Below are 25594 nucleotides of genomic sequence, written 5' to 3'. Positions count from 1 at the left end.
ATATCATCAGTTTGGATTTAATTTGTGTAGGCACAACACCTTGACCTTGAGATAATTTGTGTCAAGTATTAGTTCATAATATTAAATATGAAATATATTCATCTCTAAATAAAGGATGGGAAAGAGAGAAATTGATCTGGGGAGGCATAAAAAGGCAATTTGTAGAATAAAAGCATCTATTTGCAAAAGCACTCGATGAAGAAATGAACCCTATTTTTCTCAGTCATGCTAGGATTCACATGATTCTCACCAGTATAAATGTTGTTTTTATGTTAAAGAGCAACTGTCTCTACATTTAACTTAAGTTAATGAAAAAAAAGAGAACCACAGTTGTTTCAAGATGGTTCAGCAAATAGATTTGTCATAGTCCCTTGGGCACACCTGGCATTAATAATAAAGACAAGTTTCTAGATAATAAAATCCTTCATTATGAGTTATCTCAAGCAGGGCCCATATTTCCATTCTGCGAGAGCAGCACTATGCTTATGTTTGATCTTTTGAAACTGAACTGAGCATGGCATATTGTAGATGAAACTTTGAGGTGAGAGGAGTAGAACACAATAATTAAGTCAAAAAATGTGTCATAATAATCTCTTAATTATTTTTTTTTCATTAAAGGGGGAGTTTAAATGAGGCATGAGATGAAATAATATTTTTCCTGTGAACCACATAAATAAGCAGCTGTATGTAATCATATTAATGTAGGAATGGAGGAAGCAGTTCCCCTACAAAAAGGACAGCTCTCCTACTTAATTTTATTTTGTTTTGTGCCCTATTGTGTTAAATGACTGTGACAAAAGAAAAGTTGGGGATACTGGCATCAGTTCAAATAGTAGAAAAACCTTTCCATTAAATATCATTTTGTAATTATTTGTTTCTGCAGCATAATATAGAGCATGCAGTGAACTCCCTGAAAGCAGACTTCAGAATATAAATTCAGTTCCATAAGGAACAGCGTACCTCTGATACTTGCAACCTTAATCCCCTCCCCCCCACACACACACTTTATCAAAGGTGTTAATGAGTAAGAATTAGCTAATGTAAACTGCATACCAAGACAGAAACACTTATATGAATTTACAATGTGTGCCTAATCCTTGGATTTTCTAGAAATAAGTCAGGGGTGGGAAGAGTGGTATATAGTTTTTGTTACTACTAAAAAGATCAACAGAAAACACAACTGCATTTTCTTAATGTTAAGAATGCTACAAACAGCAGCACTAAAGGAAGAACAACAGAGTTGGAGGACTTATATTTTCTAATTTCAAAACTTATATACACAGTAATCAAGACAATGTGGCACCAGCAAAAAGACAGACACAACTAGTAGCAGCCTTCTGCCCATCTATGACTATGCAGACCTCTCTTTCAGCAAAACCTCTCTTTTGGGGCAGCTGTTTCTGCCCACTAGTGTCTTTGTAAGTGTCCTTTCCTCTCCCTTTTTATAATAAACTGCACCTTTGAATATCGGGAAAAAAAGGGACAGACATAGATAAATTAAACAGAACTGAGAGCCCAGAAGAATCCTTACAGTAATGTATAATTGATTTTTGAAAAAGAAAGCAAACAATTCATTGTGTAAAGGATAAACTTTTTAAGAAATGTTGCTGACAATTTGGTTTCAAATACAAAAAATAAAATAAATTTTGATCCTTACTGCATATTATACACAAAAGTTAACTCAAACTACATCAAATATATAAGTGCAAAAACCAAAACTACAAACTTGTAGAAGAAAAGATAGGAAAAAATAAAAAGAAATAGGAAAAAGTCTTTATGATCTTAGGTTAGGGAAAGAATTCTTGAATATGATAACAAAAATGAATTCATAGAAAAGTAAACCTATGATAAAGTTGAATGTCAAGAGAAATAACTTTAATTTATAAATAAATGAGTAACTTTTGTATTTCAAGACAACATTAAATAAATAAATAAGATACAGACTGGGAAAAATATTTGCAGATCATGTAAAAGACAATAATGTGTATCCATAATATCTTAAAAACTTAATAATTTTAAGAAGAAAAATAACCCAATTTTTAAAATAAGCATAATATTTGAATAGAAACTTAATAAAAATACAGAGTGTCTAATAAGCACATGAATGGATTCTCAATATCATTAAGAGGAACACAAAGCCTTGAGACAACACTACTCACCCATTGAAATAGCTGCAATCAAAAAGACAGCAATAATATCGGTGAGGATATAAAGAAACTGCAACACTCATACATTGCTGGTGGGTATGTAAAATTGTACTCCCACTTTGGAGAAAAGTTTGGTGATTTCCAAAAATATAAACTTGTAGAACCCAGCAATTCCACTCTAGGATTACACGCAAGAGAAATGAAAACACACGTCCCTGCGAAGATGTTTATAGAAGTATTGTTCATAATAATAACAAAAAACTGCAAACAATTCAAATGTTCATCAAATAGAGAATGGATGAAAGATGTAATATGCCTATATAATAATGTGATTATTTAGCAATATAAAGAGATCCAGTAACAGTACAGGGACCATATGAAAATACTTTAAAAATATGTGCAAAATGAGAGAAACCAAACCCAAAAGACTCACTTCAGAATGATTCCATGTATATGGAAAGTCCATAAAATTCAAATCTATGTAGTCAAAAACACATCAGTGGTATCTAAGGACTAGGAGGCAGGAGAAAGAGCTGCTGCAAATGGGCATGAAAAAATTTGGAAAGGGGATTGACGGAAATGTTCTAATCTGTATTAATCTGGATGGTGGTAATGGTTGCACAACTATAAATTTATTAGAACACACTGCATTGTACCTTTACAATTGGTGATTTATTAGCAATATATAAACTATACCTTAAAAAAGGTGTTTGTAAAAAAAAAAAATTGTAGAGTAGAGCAAAGATGTTTTAACCCAGAGCATATTGCCTGTGTTGGCATACAGATATGCTTTATAACTTTTTTTTGGCTTTCTAATTTAAAATTGACATTCTTTACTTGAAATTTCTTTTTTTCCCCAATACTTTGCTTTTGTTCTGTGGCCATACTATCAAATATTCATTAAGTAATTATACAATGCATTTTCTTCCCATTCACTTTAAAATTATGTTCTAGTGCCTATTAGCATCTTTCTAAATGCCTGCCACAATTATTAATCACCACTACCCCATACATTCTGTTGATTGTTATTGTTAAACTTAGAAATTCAAAAATACTAGTACTTAGAATAGTAATTAATATTTCTTGAAATATATATTCTTTTAAATACTTTACACATCTGCTTAATTTACTTCTTACCTTATTTTATTTAATTCTAAAACCAGTGGGCATTAATCTTATCTATACATTATGTTATAGGAAACAGAGACACAGAAAAATTGCCCAAGATCACCCACATCTAAAATGGCGGAGCCTAGGTATGACTCAGAAGCCTAACTTCTTAACCATCTAGCTGAAAGGCCTCTTAGGAGCACTGCAAGAGAGGAAGTATATTGCATATCTTCCATTTCTATTACAATAACCTTATTGTCTTGGGTATTTTTATATAAAGCTCTCAAATGGCAATACCCTGCTAAGTATATAGTGCTTCTTTCCTCTGGCTTCTCTAAGCAAACAATGAAATATGTAGACATATTATATGTATTTGTCATCTGTATATCTCCAAAATAACATTTTTTGGTATCAGTAATTGTAAAAAAAATAAATACACATACACATAATATGAATGTGTGCGTAGACACACATTTTTTATTAGACTTTTGGTAAAACTTTGAATTTAACATCAATAAGTATTCTCTTTATACATATCACTATCTGGACATGTGATACAGCAACGAAGGACTTTCTCTTTTTGTCCCACCAGGAAAGCATTTGTCTCTTTCTGTCCCAATTGTTGATAGATAAAGCAACTTGTGCCAATCTAAATTTCTCCCCTCCAAAATCTCCAGAGACTTCTGTCACAAGGATGAGGTGCAGGCCCTTGCCCATTCTCCTTCCATTTCTTTACTCTCTTGTAACTCAGGATAAATACCCCTGTACTCTGCCAAAAAGCAGGATAGGGGTCTGTCAGACATGACTCTGCTGCCCTCCTCAATTTGTCAACAAATTAAACTATTTTCCTTCTCCTCAAACTCTGTTTCCTTTTATTGGCTAAGAAAACCATGATACATTTGGTGTCACATGTAACATGTATTGAAGGAGAAGAAACTGGAATAAGGTGAATTGCAATTGCTTTTGATTTACAAAAGCACAAGGTAACTGTAGATGAATTTTAGAAACTTTGATTATAGTGGAAGAAATGAGTCTTATGCTCAGCGAAGTAAGTCAGAAAGAGAAAGACAAATACCATAAGATTTCACTCACAAAGAAACCAACCAAACAAATGAACTAAAGAAAACTGTATATAAACTCTTGGACTTTAAAACTAATTAGTGGTTATCAGAAGGGAAGGGGGAAGAAGGGTGTGTAAAAAAGCAAAAAACAAATAAAAACAACACATGACAATATGACTTCTTTGCAAAAAAATGAGATGGGTGTTGTTAAGAAATTCCTTTTCCTGCAACTAAAGGCTGAATAATAAAAAAGCAAATGATAAAACCTGGACAATGTTTGATACTTTTCATACTCAGGGATATGATATGAACATAAATCAATTTCAACATAACTCATCTTTTATAATTTTTTTAAAGTAACTGCTACTATAGATTGTGACTATGAGAAAATATAATTTGAATCATGATAACTTTCAGTATTAGGATCTGTTCAACATGTTAAAAATTAAAGTTCTAGTACATCTAGTCTCTGGAGGAAATAATGTCCTACTTTCAAGTTCACAAAATTGCCTAGAGGTATTTTAAACAGAAATTCATATTGATTGGACCCCTACAAAGATGCCCTGTGATGAGCTTTGATAATGGTATTGAAGAGAGTTCTATGGGGAGAAAAAACTTTAAAAGATGAAAGTCATTTGAAAAAGTACAATATTTACACACTGTAATATTTTGGCATGAACTACTGAGGACCAAATGTTCTGAAATAATGTGTTAAATTTTTTAAAGGAACAGTTCCTACTTAATACAAATAAAATTGCTTAATAACATGGATAATATACCATTACTAGGAAAAGGAAGGAAATTTTAAAAACTGGCTATTGCGTGAACACTTGGATTAAAGTTTCACATTAACTATCTCCTAAGGAGCACAGCATATTAGAATTCCCACAAACTTCTAGCAAAAGCTGATAAATATTTCCCTTTGTTGAGACTGTAACACATCATGTAAGACTTGGTAGGCTAGCTGGAGAGAACACGCTATGAAGCATCCCAGCACTAAATAGCGTTCCATTAGAAAGGATATTGGACGTACCAGTAAGTTTGCTCTGTCCTTTCCAAGTATTTCTCTGAGGCCCAAAGCCTGCATTTCTAATGATGGTATGCATCACAAAAGCAAGATACAGACCAATAGTAAACTATAGTTAACTGCTTTACAATCTTTCCTTACTTCCTGAGATTTGCCAAGAAGGATTTTTTTTTCCTACTGAAGCATCCCTCCCTGGGTGATATGTATTAATCCAAACAAACTTGATTTGTTAGTGTTTCTCTCCTTTGTTATTAAAAATATCAGGATATTCATTTTTGTGCATTTTGACCAAGATTGATTTAAGCCTGGAACACCAAATCCCATATCCTTTATGTCTTCTATACCCAAATCTCTTGATCGCCACTGTTTCTCCCCTAAATTAAATCACCATTCTCTCTCAGTGCCTGATTATTAATCCTTTTACTTTTAGATTTGAACCTCTCCAATCTATTTTATTGATAAAATAAATAATTTTGCAAAATATAATTTTCAATAGGTTGACTTCTTGTTTAGTACACTTTCCTGGTCCTATTTCACTCAGGACTGGGTTGACTATCTTTAAGGTGGCACAGGGGATTGATTCTTGTGGCTTCATCTCTCCTCAATCTCCTCTTGAACTCTTTGCTCCAACTCTTCTAACTATTAATTACTTTACTTCCTTGAATACGTCATGCTTTTTCTTTCTATCATCGAAGTTCCAACTTGAGGATTCTTTAAAAAATTGTTGCTATGTCTTATCAAGTAATTTCATATTTAATACTTCTCCAATGATATGTGCCTAAATAAGATGTTCTTACTATGATTTCTTAATACACCTTGAGACATGTGTACCCAGTTTATCTGAGATTTAAATTTTATATTGTTTTTAAAGTATAAAAATCATTAATACAAAATTAGGAATGAAGGTGAGTATTTATAACAAGAAAAGAAATCACAATAAATGCATTGGTGCCTTGGAGATTCAGGCATCTTTCTTCTGAGATCTCCTTAGGTCATTTACCAGATACAATCACCTAGAAATGCTTTCTGATTGCAACCTGGCTTATTGTCCCCACTCAAGACACTACAACTTTCAATCATAATCAGTACTTAGAATACACACATAAAAGTCTCATGGCAAGTTTATCTCCTCCTGAGGTTCTGATATTTTAAAGTAATTTTTAAGCATCCCAGCTAATACAAATGCCCATTTGCTTTTCTTTTGTTGTAATTCGAGTAAAGCTTGTATGAACAAATAGCCTGCCATTTCTTGTCCTTTTTTGAGTTGTTTACTAAATTAGCTATGAAATTGTTTACTTCTTGACAAAACAGTTCTTTCACTTTTTAGTGTCTCCAATGTCAGTGATTCCCAAATCATCTACTAATAAGAATCATCTATAGAGCTCTTTACAAATATAAATTTAGGTCCAATTTTAAACTGACTTAGAATTTCTCATGGTGAGAACCAAAATCTATATTTTTAAAAGCTCTGCTGTTGATTCTTATGTCAGTTTAGCACCAATCTAAGACCGGTATTCAGAAACAACTCACTAAAAGAATTCAAGAAACTGTAGTATAGGACTAACTCATTGAGGGAGAAATAGTCTCAAAGAGTAGAATTAATTTTCTTGCAACACTTTTATAATACAGAGAAAGATTGCCTTCAAGAAAAGATGCCCTATTGCAGTTTCCCAGGACAGTAACCAAGGACAGCTTATTCTGAAACATTTATACTGAGAGGGAAAAAAAAAAAAACTACTATTTACTGGCCCAAATTTAAAGAGGAAAGACAGTGGTGCATCACCAGTTTTCTCGATATGAAGTCAAAATATGCATTTGTGCATATAACTGTCCTTTCCACTTCACAAACAACTGAATTAAAACCAAAATCCAGAAAAAAATTAAATGCAAATATTTTAGTAATTCTATCAACTAAAATCACTAACAGGCATGTTATATATGTGTAAATTTTATTAGGACAGAACTTTTATTTACATCTGATTTTATCTTTGTTATTCTCACCCCAAGAATAAGACATGCAATTTCACTTTCACAGGACTCTTTCTCTAATTTCTGAAGAGTGTGCATATTGGTGATGTTCTATGTATAACTGCATCATTAGCATTCTCCTTTTTTTGACATCCAATAATATCACTGAGATTTTTAGTTAATTTTTTCTAAAGAACCTTGGTAATAATGTTCTTAAAAAGAACTGCTTTAGTATTTGCTGTGTGGGATGGGAAGATGTTGGAGAGCATGCCTTCTAAATAAGTCTTAGAAAACAATATTACACATAATCTTCTATTGCTTTGTAAGTACAGAGAAGAAAGAAAATTTAAGTGTGTGAAGAAATAACAGAGCAGTCTTTTCATACTCCTTTAAGATTTGAAATTTTACTTTGCATTTTCTTCAAAAGAGAAATGCAACTCATTTGTTTTATGAATAATGACTTTATTATTTTTATAAAAATAACATATACTTGCTATTTTTAAAATTTAAGCAATACCAAGTACCAAGAAGAAAGACAACTAACCCAATATCATACTACCCAGAAAGAAGAATAGCTTTCTAAGTAATTATAGAAAGAGAAGGATGGGTAGATGGATGGGTGGGTGGGTGGGTGGATGGATGGATCGGTGGATGGGAAATCATTTTATACATCCAGCTTTTGCAACAGTATCTAGCTTATATTAAGTACTAAATAAAAGTATAGTGAATGAATAAACTGGATTGTATAATCTTTTTTTCTGGAGTGGTATTGCCCACATTAAAATCTTAGTTCTATTACCTCATATATTTTTGACCTTGAAAACTGTACCAAAGATGTCTGCATCTCAGTTAACTCTTCTATAAAAAGGGGATAATAATAATTCTCACCTTCACCACGGATATTCTTAACTGAAACTGGATTATGTATGTGTGTGCATACATGCAGTGGTGAAGCATACAATGCCTACTGCTACAATTTGGTGCCCTTGGTTGATTTAGATCAAAGTATGTGCAGTTTTACCCATCACTGCTTCTACACCATCAGTGAACATGTCAATGTAGTGAAGATGGCAAAGTTTTAGTATTACATATAATTCTCCATTTTAAGTGTACACTTCAATGACTCCTAGTAAATTTACCAGGTTGTACAAAATTATCATCATAAATAAGATTTAGACCATTTTCATATCAATTACGAAATACCAACCCATCACTAGACCCTGGTCTTATAAAAAATATTGTATTATCCATTGAAAAGTCATACAAATGAAAATGTACTTTCATTACTCACATAATTCTGATTAAGGAGATATGAAATTCATGTTATTTCTTGTAAGCATTAATAGAATATTTCTAACTGATACACCACCCAATTGAAAGTGCTTAACATAAGAGAAAAACTATTTCATTTCAGAGCTCATTTATTCATTATAAAATCTTATTTGTTTTAAACAGAATTAATGCATGCTTCTTTTCAATTTATAGTTTATTTTCTATTTTGCTAGAAAAACAGAATTTATAATACATGGAGATAAATTTGGATACCTGAGACATACCTGATATGATATTTCATTATTAAGAAATTAAAAAAAGAGATTTTGTTTCTATTAGACCAGAAAATAGAAAAACCTATCCAATAATGCCAGAGCAACAACACATTTAAATTCAAATTCCCACAGGATTTCTTAAACCTGTGATGGTCATGCTCATGGAGTCCGATAAAGCTAACAAGTACAAATTGAAAATACAAGTATACCAATTTCCATAAACAAAAAATAATTTTAATGCAATGTTATATATTTATTTCAGAAACTCATTTTGGCCATAGATGAATGTAATTTGAAGATTCATGCTGAAACATGATCATTTTTCATCAGAATAGTTCATTAGTAATATGTGTCATTTGAATAAAGCATTAGAATATATTAAAGGCATGTAACAAGATAAGGTTGTGTTTTTCATTCTGTTCAGCTATAAAGTTGACTTTTTAAAAAATTATTCCTTCAACTGAAATTGAAATCTCTCTTTTACTTCTCTAAATTGCAAACACTATAAAATAACAATATGTATTTACCCATGGAATTATGTAATTTCAGGACTGTAAGTAGCATTACAAATTATATATCCTTTGCTATTTAAAGTGTGATCCATGGACCAGCCACCTCAGCATCAGATGAGAGCTTTTAGTAGACACAGAATATATTTGCCTTGGCCCTGATCTTCAGTAAAAACCCTTATGGAAAATTAGTATAACATTAATTTTAGGGTTTTTAAAAATGACCCTCAAAAATTAAGGAATTCCCTCTCTATTTCAAATTTTATCAACAATGGATATTGATTTGTGATTTTTTTTTCTTTAGCCTGTTAATATGGATCACATCATATGACTTCTGAATATAAGCTATAGTTGAATTTCTGGAATAAATCCCACTTGGCTATGGTGTGTAATTCTTTTATAGACTGCTGAATTCTATTTGATAATGCCCATTAAAGATGTTTGTATGCATATTAATACTTATTATCAATCTGTAGTTTTTATTTTTGTATTGTCTCTGGTTTTAGTATCAGGTAAGGGCAAAACTATCTTCGAAAGATGAAGTGTTTTACCCTCTTGTATTTTCAGGAAGTGATTGTGTAGAACCTTCGATATATTCATTCTTCTTTAAATGCCTGGTAGGTTTCTCCAGTGAAACCATCTGGGCCTGGAGATTCATTTCAGGGAGTTTTAAAATCATGAGTTTAACTAGCCAATAGTTGTAGTTGTATTCAAATTACCTATTTCATACTGGGCTTATTGTTGTAGTTTTTTTTTTTTCCTTCAAGGAATTGACCCATTTCACCTAATTTGTTGAATTTAAATGTGTAAAGTTTTTTGTAGTATTCCATTATTATCCTTTTGATACCTATACAGCCTACAGTGTTATTCCTGTTTCATTCTTAATATTGGTTACTTGTATCTTCTTTTTTTCTTTGTCAATATTGTTAGAGGTTTGTTAATTTGATCAATATGTTCAAAAGTCATCTCTTTTTTTCAATGATTTTCTATATTGGCTTGTTTTCAATTTTATTGATTATTGCTTTACTCTTTTTTAATTCTTCCCTTACACATTTTTGGAATTTATTTTACTCTTCTTTTTTTTACATTATTGAGGTAAGAGCTTACATTGTTGACTTGAGAGGACTTGCCAATGTATGAGTTTACCACTTTCAGTAAGCTTTAAGTAAAACTCCTTTAAGTAAAACAATCAGCACTGTTTTACCTGCATCCCACATTTTGGTATGTTCATGGTCAGTCAGTTCAATATATTTTCTATTTCCCTTGAGGCATTCTCTTGGACTTAGATTATTTTGAAGTGTTTTGCTTAGTTTACAAGAGATTAGAAACATTCCTGATATCTTTCTATTATTTATTGTTACCTTGATTCCATGTGACTGGAGACTAAAATTTATTGAGGTTTTTTCAGGACCCAGATATGATCTGTCTTGGTATATGTTCCATGGACATTTGAAAATAATGTGTATCCTGTTGTTCTTGAATAGAGTTTTTGATAAATATGGTTTTCTTTCTATTTTTATACATGCTGATTGCATCCTGTTAGTTGAAAGTGTTCTTCTGTAGCCTTGCTGATTTTCTAATTGTCCTATCAATTTTTCAGAGAAGGGTGTTGAAATCTCCAACTGTAATTGTGAATTTGACTAATTCTTCTGGCAATTCTATCAGTTTGCTTTACATATTTTGCAGCTGTTTTTTGAAGTATACACAGTTAGGAATGCAATGTCTTCTTGGTGGATTGATGATTTTTTTTTTTTATCATCATATGATAATCCTCCCTGTCTCTGGTCACTTTCTTTGCTCTAAAGTCTATTTAATCTGATATTAATATAGAAATTTTTGCTTTCCTTTAATTGTTGTTTACATACCATGTTTCTATTCTTTTACTTTCAGTGTACCATTATATTTGAAGTGAGTTTCTTGTAGGCAGAATGAACTTGAGCCACACTTTTAATCCACTCTGGTAATAGCTGGCTTTTATTTTACATGTTTAGACCATTAGAATAAAATACCAGAGTGGAATATGCTGCCTGACGAGGAGATGAAGTTGGTAGAAAGCTCGGTAAATTATTTCCTCTAAAGTTCCTTATTTCAACTACTGGTTCCACATACTAGGACTAGAAATATCTAAAACATGTTGGATTCTCTCTCTTACTTCTGGAACACTTACATGTGAAGCATTTTGCTAAGCATTTTACATAAGTTAAACTCAAACTCCATATTTTACAAATGAGGCTGAAATAAGAATTACAGACAGTAATTCAACAGATCAAAGCCAGTAGTATTTCAGTGTGACCATCCATCTCAAGAGTGCTACACCTACAATATCTCTACAGTCCAGCCCACATTTGCAATTCCCATAACCAGGTTCAGTCCTTTTTTCTTTTGAACACATTAACTTTGAAAACCTCTTGATTGGTGCCTGCCACCACACTCCACTCCATCTTCCACAGGGTCCCCGATTTCTTAGACCTTATTAATAGAGTGAAAAGTGAACTTCTTATGTAACCTAAGTGGGTTAGTTAATTTCACATCTCAGCTTACTTATCTATAATTTACCTTAACTATGGATCATCATATTAAATTATCATATTAAATTTCACATGCCAAGTGTGAAGTGCATTGACTGTCCATAGTAGAAACTCCATATAACTAACGTCCTTTCATCCCATAAATGGAAAACCAAAATTCAGTGGTTGTCCTTTGCTATCAAAACTTATCTTGGTATACAGAGTCTTAGCCAGCAGGCTCAACCTCTGTTTCTGGTCTTATATCCCTCTGCTATATCATTTCTGCCAAATTCCATTTGTCTTATTGTTCACTCATCCTGAAACATATTTTTTTCCATTTTTTGGCAATTATCTTTTATGTTCCTATTTAGAAGCCATTTTTATAATACTTTCTCTAAATACTCCCTTCACTTTCTAAAATAAATCCCTTCTCTCTCCTTATTCTCATGGGACAGTGCACAGTTCTAGTGAATGAGTGTTATTCATATTTCATCCTCTTAACACTTTACCTTGATGTAGCAGAATGGCTAAAAGCAGGTTTGAGACAGATAATCTTGGATTTGGATTTGATGATGCCATTTATTAAGTTGCGTTACCTCCCAATGATTCAGTTGTACCATTTATAAAGTAGGGGTAGTGTGTCTATATGAGATTGATGTAAATATTACATAAGGAAATGTACATAGAATGCTATGGAATAAGTATGACATATAGCTGATCTGGATCAAGATCAGTAAATATTTTTTATGATGAATATCAATTAGTAAATTGTGAGACTTTCACCATTAAAATCAAAATGCTTAATTTATAGCTTGAAGGTTTGTGAAGATTAAATGGGAAATGTGTTAAAATACCTAAAATTGCTGGGCCTCCGTGGTGGCACAGGCAGTTGAGCACAGCATTGTGAAGCTGTCCAAAGCCTCTGCAGTGCCAGTTCGATCCCCGCTGGCAGCAGCGGAGATGCCCACATGGCAAGGCAGACCTCTCCTGTCTCACCAGCTACTCCCCTCTCTTCCCCACTACTCCCCTCAGCAGTGTATTTCATCAGTCTGCCTGTTTTGTTCTCAGCTCTGTCTCTGGTGAATCCTCTCACCCTCCCACACATCTGGCCTGTACCCCAGTCCTTGTATAAATAAATAAGTCTTTAAAAAAATACCTAATATTGCTTATCCCATACAAAATTTTATTTTCTTGCCCCTACTTAATTTTCCTTAAGCGATTCATGTCTTCTCTTATTTTGGTTTACATTTGAATGAAGGTGACTGGATGACACAAGGAATATTTTGGGAGTTGAAGATATAAGTATAGTAATCAAATAATTTTAAAATTTCCAAAAATGATTAAAAATCACTTAATGTTTTTCTCACTAAGCTCTCATTATCCCTTCCTTTTTTATCCAGTGTTCCTGTCACTTCCCCAAACCATTTTAGGTCTGCTTGATTTCTCAATGTCTATGCTTTAAGATATTAGAAGTCATCTGAATCGCCTAAACTCATTGTATGCTTTTATTTTAGATTACAAATTTTAGTTATTTGGGTTATTCATGAATTAGTGACCAGAATTCTAACTCCCAGGGCTAAACTCCATGATCCACTCCTGGCTAAAGCAGATTTTTTTTACAGTAACAACATAGCATAGTAAAAAGAGCACTTAATAGGAATTAAGAAACCTGAATCCCAGTGCTGGTCCTATTGCTAGTACCTTTGTGACCTTGGAGAGCAGTTTCACCTCTCTGCTTGTCAGTTCTCCCCTCATAAAGTAAGAAATTACAACTCTATGACCTTTGGCAAGTACTATGATCCTGTGTGCTGTACCATGTCTTTCTTAAGTGAATGGTTCAGCTAATCAACAGAATGCTGTCTTGTAAGGAAAGAAGTTTGAAACAACTGTTTTGTTTTGTTTTTAAGATTTATTTATTTATTCATACAAGAGCTGGGGTACAGGCCAGAGATGCAGGGGGTGAGAGGACTCACCAGAGACAGAGCAGGGAACAGAACAGGTAGACTGACTGAAATACACTGCTGAGGGGAGCAGCAGGCAAGACAGGAGAGGTCTGCTGTGCCATATGGGTTTCTCCCTGGCTGGTTGGGGATCAAACTCATGTTGCAGAGGCTGTGGATGGCTTCATAATGTGGTGCTTAACCCCTTGCGCCACCAGGGATGCCCTGTTTTTTTTTATTATTATTATTATAATTTCACCCTGAATTCACCTAGAGACTTATGGTGAAGAAATAAAAAGTTCAATATGCCCAAGGTCAGTAAGTCTAAATCAATTATCACAGCAGATTATTTGTGCTAATGTGTTTACATAGCACGCTCTCTCCTTTTGTAGTAATTGTGAGGTTTAGAGACTGCTTTTCATTTCCAAATAAAAAAGCTCCCAGCCACCTACGCTCAGGAATATAGCAATAATGGATTATCATTATTCCTGACAGCATATGCTAATTCATAGACTTTTAAATGGAAAGAAAGCAGAGACTACAAAATGAGTAGTTTTATGTGCTCTCAATCTATCATTTTTTATCATGCAATAAGCTTTCACATTCAATTTAGTCCCATAACATTCTATTTTATTTTTATGAAAAGAATATGTTCTAATATGACCTTCTGATACACTTGTAACTAGCATTTATTATGTAGTTGTTAAAATATACATTAAAAAATAAACAGCAATCTTTTAAAAAGATGATCTTATGTTTTATGCTTTAGAAAGTTAAAATATGGAATCTAAAAAGCCTATATGGTAATACCAAAGATACTTTCATCAATGCACACATTTCTTTATGCAACAAATATTCTTTTAGGGCCTGTCATGTGTCAGACACTGTTAAAGATGGCAGAGAAAATGAAAGTCAACAAGCAAATGTTTCCTTCCCTTGAGACCCCACATTTTACGTAGATTTGACAGAAATGCCTTATAGTTCTAGCATTCAGAAGAAAATGAGCATTTACAGGAATTTGCAAAATGTTTACTTATATATGTATTTTTGTACCGTTTGCATAAACCACTGTTTTCAGTTTCTGAGGGCTACTGTAACAAATTACCACAGACTCAGATAGCTTAAGACAACAGAAATCTAGGGCCTCCCCTGGTGGCACAGCGGTTGGTGGCACAGCGGTTGAGTGCTGGGCTGTCAGGCTGTGGCAGTTCCTGCACTGCCAGTTCCTTCCCTGCCTGCCGGCGAGGGTCCCACAAAAAAAAAATAAATAAATTAGAAAAAATAAAAAAGACAACAGAAATCTATTGATTCACATTTCGGGAGGCCACCAGTTCAAAATCAAGGTGTCTAGCAAGGCCATGCTACATCCTTTTTTCTTTGCTTAGGACAGCTTAATTCCAATTGCTGCCTCCTTCACATGGTCATCTTCCCTCTGTGTAAATCTGTGTTCAAATTTATCTTTTCTTAAAAGAACAGCAGTCATTGGATTGAGGCCCAGCCTAATCCAGCATGCCCTTACCTTAACTTGATTACATCTGCAAAGTTCCTACTTTTATAAAGACCACATTCACAGGTTACTGGCAGATATGAACTTTGGAGAGGATACTACTCAACTCAGGACAAAGATGAAGATAAAGTTAACCAAAAAACAGCTATTCTTTCCTTCTTAAAATTAATGCTTATTTTCCTCTTCTTTTTACTGTAGTCTCATTTTGAAATTGTGCATGAACTTTTTGAATGTTCTGCAAGTTTATGGGCTACTCAAGTTCCATAGAGGTTTTGTTTTCACTCAAGTAGGTCTGTTTATTTCAACTTTACATTTATAGTGACAGCTTATCAAAAGCAAATGTTTATAACAGCTTTTGCAGCAAAATTAGGAGGAAGATCAAACTCATTACAGTGATCATATCTTTGACCTTTCTAATTATTACAAATTTTATTTTTCTTACAGTAAGTGCCATTCTCTCCTCTTTCAAAATTTGAATGAAAACAAACTAACTTCCAATGAGGACTCTCATTTATTCAACCAAATCACTAAGGGCAAAATTTTGATATAATGCCTTCTATCCACTTGTCTCCTCTTTTAAATGAAAAAAAAAAAAATAGCACAAACCCCAAATGCAGATTATTGATTCGCAAACCCCAAATGCAACACAGACTCCAAATGGAGCACAAACCCCAAATGGAGCACAAACCTGATATATAACACAGTTTGCAAAATGACTACCAAACTGAACTCTAAGACTGGTTACCATCAGACAACCCATATTCACTACCCAGCCCATACATCCTGAATACACTTCTAATATTTTGCACTCTGTGCTTCCTATATTACCAAATAAATTTCATGAGCAAAATCATCAAACCATTTAGAAACAAAAAACATGAAAGTTAAAATCCTCCCTCCATTCATTCCCAGAGAAAACAATTTGTACATAGTATTAACAAACCTTTTTCTATGCCTATAATATAATGTGTGCTTGTGTGTATATGTATCTATTTTTTTATTTATTCCTATAATGTATAATTTGCTGGATTGATTTCTGGTGTATGTTTTTCTACAAGAAAATTGAATTACATTATATATGTTATTTTGCAATTTTCTTTTATAATTTAAAATGTTTTGAAACTATTCTACCCAGACAGAACTTAAAAGCTTTACCTTTCTCATTTAAGATAGCTTTTTAGTACAGCAGGTCCGTGAATAACATTAGTTCATTCAGTGTAGTTTCATAACATTGTTGAGTTAAAAAAGAATGCCATTGAATACTGAATGAAACCATGGTGATTCAAGGACCAGGTTTCATTATATGTCAATTAGGTTAAGGCAAAGTTTCCAAGAATCTATCAACAATGTGAATTTATTCAACTATTTTCCTAATGCTGGATATTTAGGTTATTTTTAATTTAAAGATTTATGAGAATGTTGAAATAAACAATGCTATGTGTCACTATTTGGTGGTGGAACTGACTCAGAAAGAGGATTGCTCGTAAGTATATGTAGCTTTTATTTTATAGACAAGTACAATCAAAATGCACTTTAAAGATGGCATCTCTTTTTATTTCTTCATCATCTTTTTCTTTGGTGAATGGCAATCTGAGATGCTAATTATGATCCATTGTTTTTACTTGCATTTTTTTTGACTATGGGTAGAATTGAGTATCTTTTCATAAGCTTATTTTCCATTTATGTATCTTCCTTTCATTGCCTTGCCTAGTTCCCTTTTCCACCTTTTGCTGTAATGTTTATTTCATTGATTTGGAGAAAACTCATTATACTAAGTATATTAAGCTGATTTTATGTATACTGACAAAATTTTCTCCTAGACTGTCTTTTGTCTTTTTCCTTTATTTTTAACATATATTCTATGCAGACATTTTACATTTATTGGTAATCAAGAACATATTATCAGGAGATAATATATCTGTCCATCTTTTACTTTATTGTATCTGATTTTCATTCTCAATTTGAAAAGTTCTCCTTTACCCAGGATTTTAAAGAAATTGTTAAGAATTAAAAAGTTTTTTTGCATATAAACATAAAAGGAATATAACTGTATAATATATAGCCAATAATATGTAAAAGGTCATTTGAATCTGTATGTTGAAATACTAACTTTGTGATATAACTAGTTTCTTGACTACTTCATCAAATCTTGTCATTAACACTTTATATTAATTAATGCAGCTTCATATTATGTATGCAAATCCACCTTATCAGTTCACAAAATTTCCTGGTTACCTACCAGCATTTACTCTTGAAAATAAGTTTTGGGAGGAAGTTTTCAAGTTCCAAAATAAAATTCCACTGTGATTTCTTTGGGATATTTTACTAAAATTATATTAAATCAATAAGGTAAAATAAAATTCACATTTACAAGATAGAGTTTTCACATGAAGAAACAGCTTCTTTTGTGTCCTATTTATTCAAGACTTCTGCTATTACAGCTTTCCTCATATAGCTCTTACATTTTTATAGTCTTCGTGCTATTCTGAATGGAAACTTTATAAAATACATTTTGACTGGTGACTGCTATTGATTTTTTTCTAAAGACTTATTTTTATTTATTTATGCATACAAGAACTGGGGTGTAAGCCAGAGGTGCAGGGGGTGAGAGGATTCACCAGAGACAAAGTGGGAGCAGAACAGGCAGACTGACTGAAATACATTGCTGAGGGGAGCAGTGGGCCAGACAGGAGAGATCTGCTGCGCCATGTGGGTTCTCTCTCTGGCCAGAATTAAAATCAGGTTGCAGTGGCTGGCAATTGCTTGATAGTGCTGAGTTTTAACCCCTTGAGCCACCAGGGAGGCCCTTGTTATTGATTTTTTAATGGGTATCTAGAATTCAGTCACACTGCTAAATCTACAAATTAGTTTTTTTAAATATACTTTTCTAAAATTTCCCAGTAAACATTATTTTCATCTGTGAATTATAATTTTGTAACTTCCTACTCAAAATTCATATTTTATTCTCTTTTCTTGATATTTGCATAGCTAGGAACTAAAGAACAGTGCTAAACAATGCCACTAAGTATTTATCCTCATCTATAAAATTGAAGCCCTGTGCTAGGAACAATTCACACATGTCATCTTTGCCCTCACTCCGTATAGATTAGGTGCTGCCATCCCATATCTCATAAAACCCCAGTCTGGGTCTGTTGTAGCATGAATCACATGATGTGAAATTGTTTATGAGCTTCAGTAGTCTATGGGTTCTTAAGATAATGTCTTTTCACTCTATTGTATATAAATAAATGTACCAGCTAACCAAGTCCAACCATTTCATTAATGGTTCAATTAATCTGTTCTCTTTTCCAATCTCTATTTTAGTCTTTCCTCCATGTCCCAAAAATGAGTAGAAAATTATGCCAATTTTACTTAAATTTTATCAGCTTCCTGCCTGATTCTCTATCCATATTACTAATTCCTTAGTTCAAGTTCCCATTTTTCCTCAATGAAAGCAACATCATTCTAACTTAAATATTAGACAGTCCCCATTTTAAGGAAAAAAATTCTGAGAAACTTGCCATCAAATAAAATTTTTATGACGTTGCTTAAAAATATACAAGCAAAAGTTGATATAAACTCCATATATTTGGGCCTCCCCGGTGGCGCAGCGGTTGAGCGCTGGGTTGCGAAGCTGCCCGCGGCCTCTGCGGCGCCGGTTCGATCCCCGGCTGCTCCCCGGCCCCGGAGGAGGATCCCACATGGTGCGCAGACCTCTCCTGCCACCCGCTGCTCCCCTCAGCAGTGTACCTCAGTCCTTCTGCCTGCTCTGCTCCCCACTCTGGCTCTGGTGAATTCTCTCACCCTCCCGCGCTTCTGACTGTACCCAGTGCTTGTACAAATAAATAAATAAACAAACAAATAAATAAATAAATCTTTTAAAAAAAAAATCTACAAAAAAAAAAAACTCCATATATTTAACGTTTGTACATAAATCTAAAACTAAAACAATTTATGCATTAGATATTTTCACGACCATTTTAGCAACAGTTTAATCACTAAATTAGTTAAAGTAACAGTACCCTTTGCTAAAAATAATATGCCAATTTTGTATTAATAGTATACAAAGATACACATCCAAATCTATTTTTATATAATCTATCTCTGCTTTTACATCTGAGACCTCAAATGGAAGCTATCCTTTTGAATAAGGATGCTTCACAAAATAATTTTGATAACTTGAGATGTGTGCAGAATAATCAGACTTCATATCTAGCTAAACTCTGGGGCTGTATAATTTTCAAATGCCAATTTTAATGAGCTGTCATTTGATAATTCAGCAAAGCCTGTTTTTATTTGAAGATAAGGTTAGCATGGGGGAATTATTGAAATCCATGTTATTTGGATGTATAAAATCAAATGCAAAAACATTCTTTATCACATTTGGTTTTATATTAACTGCTCCTTAGTGATGCAAATTGGTACATATAAGGACATGGTTATGCTAATGATGCTCTGTGAAGTTTCTTTTAAAATAGATATGCCATACTCCTGGGCACTGTTTTTATCCATCATATTTTAAAACTAGTGTCAAGGGCCTCCCCGGTGGCGCAGCGGTTGAGCGCTGGGTTGCGAAGCTGCCCGCAGCCTCTGCGGCGCCGGTTCGATCCTTGGCTTCTCCCCAGCCACCAGTGGAGGGTCCCACATGGCGCGCAGACCTCTCCTGCCGCCCGCTGCTCCCCTCAGCGGTGTACTTTGGTCCTTCTGCCTGCTCTGCTCCCCGCTCTGGCTCTGGTGAATTCTCTCACCCTCCCGTGCTTCTGACTGTGCCCAGTGCTTGTATAAATAAATAAATAAATCTAAAAAAAAAAAAAAAAGAAATAAATCTCTTTAAAAAAAAAATAAAACTAGTGTCAAAAAGAAAAGTTGTAAATAATTTGTTTAGCGCTGATGTAAGGATTTTTTTTCCTTCTTGCAATAAAGTATAAGGAAGTTTAATTTTAGATTAACTAGTTCTCAAAATAAAAATTGAAAGTTTTTGGCTCTTTAGCATGCAAGTTCCTAAAGTCAGGTCTAACCATAGTTTATGTTATTAAATGACAGTCAAGCTTTCTAATTAAATAATGTTTCAGTCAATTTGACTATAAAAAGAAACATTTCTGATTTTGATAACAAATATAGTTTTTCAAGGTGGAAAAGTTTTAGATTTGCTCTTTAACTCTTGACATTACTCAGAGAGCAAGGTTTTTTATACTGTAAATCTCTTTATACTTAAACTCAATTTCAAGTGCCACACCATGTGAAATCTACTAGAGATAGTCATTTCTTGGTTCCTATATCTATCCCGACAGGTGATTTTTTTTTTCGTTGTTTCTTTACACTCATCAAATGCAAAAACATTCTTTATCTGTGTGAACGTATCTGTATTTTTTTCACTCATTTATCTGTGTGGATATATCTGCACATCCCACACAAACTTGAGTCCTGCACCATAGCAGGTAACCAGTAAGTATTTAATGAATGGATGAATAGAAAATAAATTAAGGTCACTTCCCCTCTCCCGAAGTGGCCATTACTCAAACAGTACAGAATGTGAGCCGAAATATTGGCCTCTGTCTTTCCTGCTTCTGTCAACATATCACACATGAAGTTGAAGTACTTTGCCTCAGCAGAAGGGCAAACTAGCCTTTATTGTATAGTTAAGTTTTCAGAGTTTCTGCCCCTTTAGGATGCAAGGTCCTAAAGTCAGGTCTACATATTCCCGTAAGGATAGACAGAACTCAAGACCTCCCTATAGGAACAAGGGAAAGGCTGGTGTCAGGTCTCACATATCTCAGACTAAATTCAAGGAGTGGGGCATAAAGGCACCTTGAATGAAACTCTTGATGTATCCTCCCTAACAGATGTCTCTACATAGAAGACAATCCAAACTGTTCTTCAACAGTGGGACCTTCATCCTGGGCTTCCTCTTGCCACCCAGGCCCAAATATTTAATGCCCATTGTAAATAGAGTTACCAACCATCCTAATTTCCCTGGACCTAAGAGATTTCTGGAGATGCAAAATTTCAGTGATAATTGGGATACTCACAGGCAAACTGGAAAGGCCCATCACCCTAAATAGGCAAAACACCATGAATCCTCACCCCAATTCACTTGGTGGAAAGATATATTTAAGCTAGGTTGTTACTCCAGGCTTTAAAGGTATGTACATGTATAAGATATTGTTAACCCACCCTCTTCTTTTTCTGTGCTGCATTTGTTAACTTGCAGCAGTGGATCTCAAACCTTACTAAGCAACAGAATCATGCAGAGGGTTTGTTAAAATACAGATTGCTGGAACTCAACCTCACAGTATAGAAGTCAGAATATCTAAGTCAGAATTTAAGTCTAAATCAGTAAGTCTGGGGCTCAAAATCTATATTTTTAGGAGGTTACCAGATGATGCTGATGATGATGGTCTGGGCATCTCATTTTTTTTAAAGATTTATTTATGCATATTAGAACTGGGGTACAGGCCAGAGGTGTGGGGGGGAGAGAATTCACCAGAGACAGAGTGTGGAACAGAACAGGCAGATCAACTTAAATATACTGCTGAGGGGAGCAGCGGGCAAGTCAGGAGAGGTCTGCTGTGCCATGTGGGTATCTCCCTGGCTGGGGATCAAACTCGTGCTGCAGTGGATGTGGATAGCTTCGTAGGTTGTGTCTTAACCCCTTGCGCCACCAGGGAGGCCCTGGGCATCTAATTTTAAGAACAACTGCTCTTCTGAGACTAACATGTAATCAACAAAGGCGTCAACTGCAAGTATGAAGGTATTCATCAACAATACACAGTACAGATTATCATAAGATTCGTGTTTTTTCATTCATTTTTTAAATACTTCTCAGTGGTGACTATATACAGTATTTTTTAATCTTAATATACAGAGTTTTAAGTCTAATATAAATGTTTTAAACTTTCTGACAAGTGTTCACAGAGATGTGGGGAGTTCTCCATTATTGGGTTTATGTTAATGCCCAATAGTAGTGATTTTTCTATGGAAAAGTAAGCACAATGCAGCACAGTTCTGGTGACATTTGGTTCCTCTCTATGTGCTCAAACCTAACTGTTCAAATAATCTTCGTATATATACTGAATCATAGTTTCACAATTAACATTCCCTCTGGCATATTAAACTGGAAAAAAGTATAGTTTTGATAATACAGTCTGCATTTCTTTCAATCTATGGAAACTTTTTAATGTAGCAAAACTGTAAAGCAATTCAAAATTATAAATATGCATGAGATTTTGTGCCCAAATTTACTGTTGCCCATCGATAGACAAATTGGTTTTAACAGTAGAAATATGTCTCTTATCTCCAAGGAAAGATTCCGGACTGCCTGCATTTAGATGTTGTATTTGACCTATGAGAAACTAAGCTTAGAGTACTTGGATGACAGAGATTCAATCCCATATCTGTAAAAGGTTTCTGGAAAATGGGTATGGAATAGAAATGCTTTACCACTTTGAAGAAGAAAATGAATTTCTAAATGGTCCAATCTCAAAAACTAGTTTTCAATAATCACCATTTGTTTTTGTCCCCAGCGTTCCGGTGGTGGCCTTGCCATTCCCTTGTGTGCATTCCAGGGGACAGTGTCTCTCCATGCACCTACAGGGAAAACCCTATCTCTTTCTACCTATGAAGTAAGTGCAGAAGGGCAAAAAATAACCCCTGCCTCTAAGAAAATAGAAGTCTATCGATCTAAAAGTGTTGGCCATGAACCAAACCCAGAGGACTCTCCCTCCACATTTGTGGACACCAATGTGAAAATACACTTGGAAGTTCTTGAAATATGTGACAATGAAGAGGCCTTGGACACTGTGTCAATCATTAGCAACATCAGTCAATCCTCTACGCAGGTCAGATCTCCATCCCTACGCTACTCAAGGAAGGAAAACAGATTTGTTTCATGTGATTTAGGTGAGACAGCCTCATACTCTCTCTTTTTACCCACAAGTAATCCCGATGGCGATATCAATATCTCCATCCCGGACACAGTTGAAGCACACAGGCAAAACAGTAAAAGGCAGCATGAAGAGAGAGATGGCTACCAGGAGGAAATCCAGTTGTTAAATAAAGCTTACAGGAAAAAAGAGGAAGAAAACAAGGGTAACTAGTGATCATTTAAATAATCTAATGAGGCAAGAATGGCTCTGTAACTCCAAATTGCTAAATTAACACCTTCGTTCTGAGGCTATTTGAGTTCCTTTTCTATTAGTTGGTTTACATAAACTTTACAGATTTGCTAGTTTATTACATTTAGTGCTAACTTTTAGTGCTAACAGCTGAAACTAGTGCAAACACTTAAGTGCTTCTGATGTGTTACCTATAGATCACACACTGTGGTAATTTAAAGATATTGTTTCTTACTCAATTTCTAAAAAATCTTTTCTAAATGAGATCTTGGCTTAGTTTACAAATGTTTTGTCTATGTTTATCAACCACAGAGTAAACAGAAAATTGCATAAATTCAATGAATATACTATTCACATACACATGTTTCCACACATAATGTTGGCATTTACTGCAAAGGAATAAAAGACATTTTGGGAATGGAAAAAATGTAACAAAATTCCAAGTTGTATTTAAAGAGTTTGTGTCTACATGGGGCCAGCAAAACAAGTTTATTACAGTTACTGCTTTAACTTTACACCTATATCTAGGAAATATATTTTTGTGTAAAATGACAAATTAGTCTCCAGCTTCAAAACAAGCATGTCCCTAGTCTGTAAATAGTTGTTTCCTTAATTTCTACTAACTACAGTGTTTATTGAATGCCTTTTTTCCCTCACTTAAATATGTGTTTCTCTTTCATCTTTAGTATGTTAAGACTGCCTTTAAAACAAATATGTTTTGTGTTACAAGTGGAATTAGAAGTAGTCCTTAATTCAAGTATTACTGGAAAAGATTGTAAATGTACATGTCACCATTTAAAGAACTGTATTTATTTGAATGGAAATTATGGAAAACACTGCCAGATAAGCTTTGTGAGATACATCCAACTCAAGGGAGGAACATTTGGGTAAAGGAGAGGAAAATCCTCTAAATCCAAAACGGAGTTTTGTTTCTAAAGTTGCAGATTTGGTAAATTTTCTTAGCCATTCTTGAAGCATAGAATAGTTCAAATATTATTCTAAGTTTAGGTGCTTCTTAGTCTTTTCCCCAAAGACATGAGTATCTCAAGCAATGTATTTTATTAAATGATTATTGGGTATGCATTTCAAGATTAATTTTAAACATGTTACATTGCAAAAAATGTAGGAATCACATTGTCAGAATGTTTGTTATGTGTATTTCAAAAATGATAGTGATTTTTCTTCAAATTGCTTTATTTTTATCTTTCTGTAAGCATACATTAAACAAATTCCTTAAATGTTTATTTTCCAAAGTTATTAAGGGTTGACATTTTACTGGTTTTAAACTTTGTACACCTTCACCTCATTTAATATTTACAGACTGAGTGAATTTTTTTAAAATGGTTTACTCTGGGTTTTATTTCATAATATTAAATCAGAATTGTAAATTACTTGACATAAGCTTTCAAATTGAGAACTTAGTTTGGCTTAGCCAGATGTCATTTTCTTTTTTAAATTTATATTTATTCTATAGAAGAACTGGAGTGTAGGCCAAAGGTAATGGGGGGAGGTAAGAGGAAGACAGAGTAGGTAGCAGAACAAGCAGATTTACTGCAATACACTGCTAAAGGGATCAGCAGGCAAGACAGGAGAGGTCCGCTGCACCAAATGTGGGTTACCTTCCTGGATGGGGGTTGAATTCAGGCCATAGCAGTGATAGCACTGAGACTTAAGCCCTAGGCCACCAGGGAGGACCCCAGATGTCACTTTCAAAGTAATTCTCAATGGATTTTCCCTTTCTTTCATTTAACTTTTCAATATCTCATTACCTAAGCTTGGGAAGCAAATGCAACATCATTATCAATGTTTGCAAAGGAAGCCTCAAATAATGCGTAACATACACATTCAAATTCAAATGTATTCTCATAATAAATATATTTTATATAGAGACTTCTTATTCCCCAAATTGAGGGCTCTTTCAACACACAAAAATGGTCAGAGTTAATGTTATAAATCAATAGCATTAAATGTCCATTATAAAGCAAAAATTGAATTAAACATTCTTACTAAAAGAAGTTTTGATATGTATAAAATTTAGATATATGATTTTATCAATGAAAAAGATGATTTTGCTGCTTTCATGTGTAATTTCTGGCAGTAAGGGAATTAGAAACAATAATAAAACTGGAAAAATAATAAAACTGGAAAAAAAATAAT

The 25594-nt window shown here is 33.8% G+C and overlaps 1 protein-coding gene across 1 annotated transcript in view; it reads left to right on the top strand.

Moving 5' to 3' along the window:
- Positions 1-23549, top strand: part of GPR149 (G protein-coupled receptor 149) — a gene marked incomplete at its 5' end in the record, with an annotated part of 43522 nt that extends 19973 nt beyond the window's left edge. The window contains one exon of the mRNA XM_084231239.1: positions 22847-23549. Coding sequence (XP_084087365.1) covers positions 22847-23419 — 573 coding nt within the window. The 3' untranslated portion in view covers positions 23420-23549. The remainder of the gene's footprint in view (positions 1-22846) is intronic.
- Positions 23550-25594: the final 2045 nt, after the last annotated feature.

Source organism: Talpa europaea, assembly GCF_964194135.1.
Source record: "Talpa europaea genome assembly, chromosome: 4".
NCBI classification, from domain to species: Eukaryota; Metazoa; Chordata; class Mammalia; order Eulipotyphla; family Talpidae; genus Talpa; species Talpa europaea.
Note: the sequence above shows the minus strand (reverse complement) of the source record. Positions and strands in the feature narration are given on the sequence as shown.